Source organism: Trachymyrmex septentrionalis, unplaced genomic scaffold (assembly GCF_001594115.1).
Source record: "Trachymyrmex septentrionalis isolate Tsep2-gDNA-1 unplaced genomic scaffold, Tsep1.0 scaffold6, whole genome shotgun sequence".
Lineage (NCBI taxonomy): Eukaryota > Metazoa > Arthropoda > Insecta > Hymenoptera > Formicidae > Trachymyrmex > Trachymyrmex septentrionalis.
Genome location: NW_017305778.1, coordinates 1964757 through 1974637, shown reverse-complemented (window position 1 = coordinate 1974637; position 9881 = coordinate 1964757). Strand labels below are relative to the sequence as shown.

The following is a 9881-nucleotide window of genomic DNA, read 5'->3' as shown; positions in this document are numbered from 1 at the left end:
ACCTTTACAGAACAGGAAAATTGCACTAAGCAATGCTGAAATAGTATCATATTCATATTTTGAGGGAAAAAAATAAAATAAAATATTGATTATTATAACAAAATTTAAATTTAAAAAAATTGTAAGATTTTAAAAATAGACTTCCGTCCTCTGAAAGTTAAGCAATAATGTAAAAAGAAAATTCACACTTTACAGTTTCCGCATACCTTTGTATGTATATTCGAGAGTGTATTGACAATGGTATATCAAATATTTAGTGTAGAATTAAAAATAGCAATCGTCGATTGATACATGTTAGATTGTGAAATAGAGAAGCAGATACATGACATTGTGCATTGAACGTTATTGAAAACACACACACGATTTCACAAATTGATAAACGAATTTCACCATATCACGAGATTTGTTATCTAAAAAGCCAATTTTACATCATAATTGATACGTATATTCGTATAACAATTAAAAAGTAAAACTAGATAATTTTTTCTTATCTTATTTTAGAAATAAAATAAATTGAAAAATTCTTTTTATTATTGTATATATTATATTTAAATAAATAAGTGAAAATTGACTAACTATATCTTTGCTAGCAGTTATTAATATTATAGTAATTTCATTATTATTTTTGTCATTATAATTATAGATGTACTTCAGTATATCAATTATTATCTGATCTAATGTTCAATAATATTATATAATGTGATAAATCCACATATTTTTGCAGTGTTCTCTAGTGTTACATATTGCTCTTTTTGCCATCGCACGTGCGCGTGAAAACATCTGTGAGCATCGAAAGTAATCAAACATTCGAATTTATTTTTAATCAAGCAATTATCCTCAATTTACATTTGCAATTCAACAGTCATTTATTTTCATTTGAAAACAATAAATCACTGATTAATGATGTGTACATATCGTGTAATTATCTGAATTAATTTCAGATTCTTTAATGATTTTAGCATTAATTTTTTTTTAATAGAACTTTTCCACGTCGACAACAATTTTGTTTATCAAATTATTACATATGTATTGTAATCGTATGCACTTTAAATCGTGACTTTATGTTAATATGCTGTAAGATAGAATCACATGATGCTCGATTTCTTAAATGATAAGCATGCTTGCTGTAATGCATACAGTCTGACATTTGACAAATAACTATGAAATTAGTCATTGTTTCTTTGATTGGTGCAAGCAAAAAAATAAGCTATGAAATAATCCATAATAAATATAAAAATTATGTATACGTATTAATATCTAGCATGGAATTTATAATACTAGAGCGTCAAAATGTTAGTAATATTTTTTCTGGCCAAATTGATATCTATTAGTTTAACAGAATTTCCTGCGTCCCTTGTAATGACTTAGTATTGATCAATTTTTGAGTTTTTATATAAATAACTTTGACAAAATTCATGTGAAATTTGAATTCTAAATAATTACGGAAGTATATTCACGAAAGATTGACATTAACAGAGAGATGTGATTAACAGAGAGTACCATAAACTTAAGAGCTGTAAAAAGAAAAAATACTGCCGGAAGATTTCATAACAAACAAGTTGCATATAAATTTGCACAATAGTAATTAGTTTTCTGTTACACAAGTATTGCGACTGATAGTAGCACGTGAATGTTTACAATCTTTGTACGGCGTCTCTTATCCGGCAAGAGGTATACAAAATTGTGCTAATTAATATAAATATCAATCGAAGATTCGTAAAAAATACGAAGTTACAAATATCAATAAGTACATATATAAATATCAATAAGTATATTAGAAACGTATGTTAATATGTATTTATCCAATATTTGTTATCTTGATAATATTGTACATTTTTTAAAAAAGGATCTCATATTAAAAAAAAAAATTAGTTTTGTTAAAAAAATTATATATTATCATTTTTTAATTATATTTTATTATATTACATCCTATCATGTATTATAAGTAAAAATAAATTTTATATATACATATATTGCAAAAAATATGCAAGTCTTTCTGTTTCTCTCTCAAGAATATGTTATGTATAATCGGTATAATTTTAATGTATATTTCTAAAATTACTAGAATTCATTATTAGATATTTCATAAAGATAACGTTCAGATTAATAGCGAGAGAAATTCTTATGGCTAAGTCCTTTTCTCTCTCGCGTTGATTCTTATAACAGTATTAAACTGGAAACTCTCGTAATAGGATTGAATGGTTGACAAGTCAAGGATATTTAGTTGCTAGTGTTGGAACAAAGATTTTGAGCTTTGTCACTGATGGAAAGTCTGCGTTTTAATCCTCTTCATTAAGCGAGCGCTTTAATTTTCATGCAACGATTGCAATCGTCGCTGTTTAGGCCATCATTAGGAATTAAACGTAATAAGGCAGACCAATAAAATCTTTTTTAAGAAATAATAAGATAAACCTTTCTTCTTTCATCTCATTTTCGTTAATTTGTCGCGTTTCCAACTCGATTACAGAGTAATTAAAACCTATATATTCGTCATCTATTTCTTTTTTTTTTTTATTAAATCAAGACAAATGAACGTTATAGAATTTATAACAGAAGTTTTTACACGTCTGACACACATATATTCAACTTGTGATCGGAGAAACGCTTGTGCTGCATTTATTTTATTCAGAATGCAATGGAATGTCGTTGGTCGGAGTAGATGGACATTACTTCTCAAATGTCGCACTATTTTCATCGATTTCACGGAATTTACCACTCTACTCCCGTATCCGACGTGCGGCTGACCTGTACGCGTTAGAACTACTGAGAGAACTCGTTTCACGACTTTTCTCTCCATCGTATTTCCGAGGTGCGGTGTCTCCTGGGGTGAAGTCAGTTGTTCCTTTCGCAGGTTACATCGAGATACTTCGTGTATCCCGGCGGATAAAACCTCGCCTTAGTAGGGATGATCCTACGAAATGGTCCCACGGTGGCCACGGATCGATTAGCTTCTGAAAGAACGTTGCTGGCACAAACCAAATTTCCTACCCCGTTTTATCTCGTTATTTCGAAACGCTAAAGTTTACAACGCGCCTCTTTCATCGCGACGTACACCGAAAGAGAAAAATAAAGTAACTCGAAAACTCCTTTAAATGTGTTACGAGTATCATGTCAAACGATCGCGTTTGTACCATTGGCTGATAGTCGGTATAAAATTGTGTGGCTGATGCTTTGATGAATGTAATATTTAATTAAATGTCTTTTATGTGTCGCTTATGATTAAGAAATTAAGTTAGCAGATTCAGTAATTTATATAAATATTTAATTAAATTTAGATAAAAATTATATACATTTATAAAAATATTTAATTAAATTTTAATTGTGTATATATAGTTACATAAAAAAGAAAAAAAACAAAAAATATTATATTAAAATATTTAACAATGTAACTAGATGCAAAGTTGAAAATAATTTTGTCGGATAATCAAAATAATTACGTAGGAATGCTTGGCAAAGTTGCGAAAAGTTTTAACATTATAACAACTAGTTTGAGCGTCCCACATAATTATTTTGGTAATCCAACAAAATTATTTGTAGGACTGTATGTAGTCTAAATTTTTAGATAACTTTTAGATAATTTTTTAGATACTTCAGTAAAGCCATTCATTCATATAAAAAAATTAATTGTGAGATCCTGTTCCCTTATTCGCAGATTGATTCGAGTACTGCGCAATTACTTGTTCCCTTAGGAAGAAAATTGCAACTTTTGCGTTTCAACATTAGTTAACGAAGTTTGTACAAGGTATTTCTTTTTTTCTCGTCCACGTAAGTTCGCTCTCTGCCAAGGATATCAAATCTTAGATTAATCTCTGGCATGATGTATCGCGCAGCCATCGATCTTCCTTCTGCCTTTCGTAATAAGCACCACATTACACTGCATTTGCGTGAATATATTATGAATAAAGAGTCCCAAAGGGACTCATATAATTCGTATGTGTTGAATTGATCACGAAGAATTTGTAATAACAAATCTGGTGTTAAAGCTAAAAACGAAATATACTATCAAACGATAATAATGAGCTGGATGGAATCATAGTTATATTTTATTGCATCACGACGGAAGCAAATCGCGCGCGCGAGTCTAATCTTATCTAATTTAATCGATTGCTATTATCTGACTTATAGTACTTATTGTTACTCAGGGAACAACTGGCTCATATTGATAACATTTCTCGCAATTCACTTTAAGTAATAATAATCCGTTGATTATTCACATGTTGACTTTATTTTCACAAAAAAAATTTAGTGCTTAGAGAAGAATAATTTTATTAAAGTATTTAAAAATTTAGTTAGATATATATAAATCTGAAAATAATTTTGTTAAACCATCAAAATAATTACGTAAAAAAAAATCAAGCATGAGTAAGTACAAAGGTGTTAACATTCTAACAAACAATTTGAACGTCCTTTACAATTATTTTGATACAAAAGTATTTCCCAACAAAAATATTTTCAGATCTGTATCTAGCTAAATTTTTCAGATATTTCAGCAAAACCGTCCTGCTAGTATATTAAAGAATCCGATTTTGAAGAATAAGAAGCCAAAAGAAATTTTTAGCATTTTACAAAATTTTCGTTAAGAAAAAGTCAACTCTATGTCTGTTCAAAAGCGTATAGCTGAATGATTCAAGAGAGATCAAAGCCAAAAGTGAATCAAAAATCCGGAAAATATGTATTCTTGCCATAGATCTTGCATTTCTCTCGTACTATTCGCATAGTCGTATTCCGCACAAGCGAGGCATTGCATGAATACTTCTCGCTGACTCGTTAGATTTAATTTACCGCTAAGCGAATAACCCGCGTTGCGTTTTCCTTCACGGCTTTGGCACTTCCACGTTCACGTTTTCTGCCCCTGTGGCAGCATCCTCCATTTGGGGAAGGCAGCGTAGAACATTTCGTTCCGACGAAACGGATGCGGAAGCACGTCGTGAATCGCTGCATTACGAGCCCAGCGCACTTCGCACCGCGCATTCACTGGCGAACCGCAAGAATCGCGGTCGGGTTTGAAAGTACGATGGAAATTAATTTGCCGAGCTTAACGAACCCAAGGCCCACAAAGCAGCGGTGGGTATTGCTGGCATTGCGTCGTGTTAATTACATTGAAACCAACAAAAGCAGGCAAACAGCGAAGACGGATGCTCATTTTTATATAAGCGAAGAGATATCGCGATGTGCATTCGCGATCTGATAGTCAAATTCGTTTTCTGGCATCACGAAAATATTAGTAGTTAGCTACTAGGCAAATTTAACGATTAAATAATTAGAAATAGCAAAATATTCACAAAATGTCATGTAGTTACGATTTTTCTTTATTTAATTTTCAAATTTGTTCCTTAAGCTTTAAAAAAACAGGAGTAAATTTTTTTAATCTTAGTTTTTTTCTCAAGTAAGAGATTTGTTATATTTCATTATTTTATTGTATTCCTTGTCTCAAAATGACACATTGTTTCAGCGTCACACACACACTATAGTGACTTTTCTATAAGACTGTTTCTATAAAAATTATATTATTTTTATCTCTAAAAAGAATGCAAGAATACTTTGTCATAATTGTGCTGTAATCAAAGTAAATATCAACTTTCCAAATATTCAAATCAAAATATTCTTTTATAATTTTTCTCGTGTTGTTTATAGAGTATGATATAATTGTTAGTTCCTATCTTAAGGAGATGTTAATTAAAATAGAATATTTTATTTACATTAGCTTACATTGCAAAGTAGGAGAACTTGATTTACAAAAATAAACTTAACACACTTGCATCCATCTACGAAGAGAGAGATTAGTTTTTATAACAAAATTAATCTAAACTATTCCTCGCAAGTTGTAAAATAATAAATTGCCGATCTTCTGAACACGTGTCTCGAGAGTCGCGGACCGCAGAGGATTACAAGACAGTCTCGCTGTTGGAGGTCGGTTGGGAAATTAGTTTCCGAGCTTAATGGAGTTCCATGAGCGCGAAAGATGGGCACCTCGGAGGCGACGACTGCCGACGAAAGTTTTCGCAACTTTCGCAATTTTTTCAATTAGCCGCGATTTTTCAACGGTGCGACGGAGCGAGCGGCGTGGGTGAGAAATGAAAGCAGGTCCCCGTGTTTGTTGGACTTCACTCTACTTTGTGATTCCGTCCTAACGACGTTACTGCGTATATTGGGAAAGTCAAGCGACGTTATGAAAGTCTTAGTAGCCCGCGCACCAAGTTCTTTATTCCGAGAGTCTGCGAGTGGCCCGACGTTCATTCTTCCCCTCGACAATAACTTTTCCGTCATTAATGGACCGTATTGTGCGCGCTGTATCATGTCGAGCGATCAAAACACAGCAAATGCATCTCGGTATCTCGGTGACGGCTATTTCCGCCCGACTTCCGGTTTGGATCGATGATTTATGACCCCTGAAAAGAATCGAAAAGGTTAAAAATTGTGCAGGCACGTCCGAAACTATGCTCACTCGAATTTACTGTGACTCGTTTCTAGAGACACATCTGTTCTTTTTCCTACTTGATTTTTCTTTTTCTAAATTTCTTTATTCTCTATTTAAATACAAGAAAACGCCAACACGGTCAAAGTTAGATGTTTCGAATAATATAATATATATTCTTTATTAAATCAATTTATTTCAAATTGAGCGCCGATAACGTTTGGACTTTCAACATAATCAATCTGAAACGTTAATAATCCCCTTAAATTAAATTAGAAATTCTCCTCTATTTTTTTATTTAGATTCCGCAGCAGTAATATACCTATATGTATACACATGTTTCGTTTCGCACAAAAAGTATCGCAGGATATTCACAATTATTATTTTAAGGTTTTTCTGAAGGGATAGTAGTGATTTTGGCATGACAACGAGAGTGAACGGAGGGTGGATCGCACGAGGAAGATAATTTATTTGTTGAAGCCCATAAGTTAGTTGTACTAAATCAATTGGAAAATTTCATAATCTCTTCCGCGCAAGACAGATTCGGGTGGTGGGAAAAAAAATCTCGTTCACTCGAAGGCGAACTTATTGAAGACTAAACGACAAATAGAATTAGAAAATTCTATTATGAAATAGAATAATAATCTGAAATTGACATCGCTATCCCCTTTCGAGAGCATTTAAATATCCTCGACGTTTCAATATTTCGAACGTTTCGCTAGTTAAGGAAACAAAGCTAAAATTTTTCTTTTAACGGGACAGATTTGGCGATTAATTTTCGAGCGGCAGCCAATAATTCATCCATGCTTCATTTTATTGCGAAACACGGGGCGAAACATGATGCGATCGATAATAATACGAAACTAATAAAGTTCTAACGACAAATATTATGTCTAGGTAGAATAACGAGCGAAGGGAACTTGCGATTACATCTCATTCGACATGGGATGATTTAGTAATTTAGTCTAAACGAGGGTGATTTAGTCTATGAAACTCGACAAAGTGATCTCGAGAAGTTATCTCGAGTTAATTGGAAATGGAGATCAGTCATGATAACGAAAGATACGCCATTCTAAAAGCGCAAATAATTGTATGGGCTCTAACGCTATTTTAATTTTGACCATAGTTCTGATTATATGGCTGCAATAATAATGATCATACGACAAATAAATGGAGTAAAAGTAGTTCATCAAAAATAGATCGAAATATGTAAAAAATCTGCATACTAAAAAATATGGATGTAGATTTAACACTATGGGTGTTAAATATAATTATCACCATGTTGGTGTTGATATAAACACTAATGAATTCACCATGTTGATATTAAATCCATAAATATGACATAACATATATAAGTACACTTCCATAAGTGCAGATATTAGTTTCTTTATTCCGTTAAAAAGAAAAATGAACATACTAGAATCCCTCTTCAATTCAATATTCTATTATAGATATAGGGCAAGCCCTCTAAGAACACAAAAATGAAAAAAAAATCCTAAAAATAAAAAAAATATATAACAAAACAAAAATAACACAAATAATACAGCAAAAAATAATACAAATACAAATAAAATATAAAAATAAACTATATAAAAACTAAGAAGTATTACAGAGTGAGAAACGGATACGAAAAACAAAAAAAATTAAAAATTAATCATTCAAAATAAAAACTTGCTCATGCAGTAGGTGATTGTTCGTTTAAATGTGCTTAGTATTATGACAGTATCTTAGATCCCTAATGGTAGTAGGACTGACAATAAGAGAGGGGGGAAGAGAGAGAGAGAGAGCAGGATATGTTTCAAATTACGTCACTCTTCCTAAACCGAGAGTGACAACCTCATAGAAATACGCAGTCTATTCTTATTATGTCTACGATTAAATTTACAACCATAGTGTCAAATCTACATATTGGTATTTATATCAACATCAATATAATAAAAATTATTAAATTAGCATGATATTAAATTAAAATCCATATTTTTTTAGAGTGAAAAAGATATAAGGATAGTTTATAGAATTCAAGTTAGAAAATATACATATTTAAAAATCTACATACACTCTAAAAAGTATCGGTGTAAATATCATGTAGTGTTTACATATTTCTCATCATATTGTAGATATTAACACCAACATAGAATTATATAGATATGCATGCTATTAAATCCATACTGCATCAAGATCTATTGACCAAATTTAGCACTTCCTTATTTATTATATTTATTATACAAGGAAAATGTTGGACATGCGGTGTTCGTATAATTTCAACGGAACCGGAATAGAATTCTTTCGCGTATAGACACGAGAGACATTATTAAGAAAAAGCTCACAATTGCGTGATCGCATTCGTGCAATCGTCACAATTCATTCAATCGGATCGGTCGAGGGCCGCGTGAAATACCCCTCGTCAGTGCTTTTTCACTGCTCTAACGAGGTCTTGTTCATTCGCCCTTTTCACCGTGTTCTTAAAAGCCTAGCAAGTCTTAACATCGTTCCTGGTACCACCGTCCGGTTCTCTCCTTTAACGACACGAACTTGATATCCCGTCTGCATATCGGAAAAGCCGTCGATCCGTTGGCTGGATAAAGTTTCGTTTTATTCGATGTATCGAAAAAGCGAAACACATTTCCCTTTTACAAGGGATCGCGGCGCGCATGATCGACGCGACAGGGAACAGGATACTCTTTAACAAGATGAAACGTCGAGTAAATTCGCTGTTGGTATTAATACAGCTTATAGTGACCGATCGATTAATTAACGCGGCTAACACGGTGTCTAATCATTGTTTAGACGGGGAGTATTTCGTTGCGCAAACATATGATATAGTGGATAATGGCGAGAGTAAATAGGGGCACTATTGTGTCGCAGAGCTAGCATGACTAACTGCGACGCGTTTAATTCAAGCTAACTGTTCAACTTCAAATCCTCAACAAGGATTCTCGCTCTTTAGTCGATATTTATGTAATTAAAATTAAAACGTCGAGAATACAATAAATGGTAAAGATAAAAGAGGTAAAAGATTAAATGAATTAAGAATCAATTGACTGTAAATTCAGTTTTTATCTGAACTTAATTAAAGGTTTAGGTCACTATGAGATAATTTCACGATTTTCGTTTTTTCTTGTAATTGCAGAGTCGTTAATTAAGAATGCACAATGACGCAGCGAATTTATCCGTTGTCCACGAACCCCCGCGAGGGGTCACCGGATATCCAAATGGAGACGCTCAAAGAAAATCACTCCCCCTACCAAAGAAGAATCCTATCGAGATGTAAGTATTTTATAGTCCGATGTAAGCTCGTTTAAAAGTTAGCTTTTCATTTATTACTTTTTATCACGTTAATTAATGTGAAATTAAGTTGCGAATAATCGATTGTTGGATTCATGAAAACAAAGTTTCATAAATTACTTAAAAAAATCTAGTAGAATGTTACTTAATTTCATATCGCATAATGATATAATATGCGATT

General features: G+C 32.4%; 1 protein-coding gene across 7 annotated transcripts in view; it reads left to right on the top strand.

Annotated features, from left to right (window-relative positions):
• Positions 1–9881, top strand: part of LOC108752314 (multidrug resistance protein homolog 49-like) — a 92739-nt gene that overhangs the window by 47617 nt on the left and 35241 nt on the right. For all 7 annotated transcript variants that reach the window (XM_018493070.1, XM_018493072.1, XM_018493068.1 and 4 more), the window contains one exon: positions 9546–9682. In XM_018493070.1, coding sequence (XP_018348572.1) covers positions 9568–9682 — 115 coding nt within the window. In that variant the 5' untranslated portion in view covers positions 9546–9567. The remainder of the gene's footprint in view (positions 1–9545; positions 9683–9881) is intronic.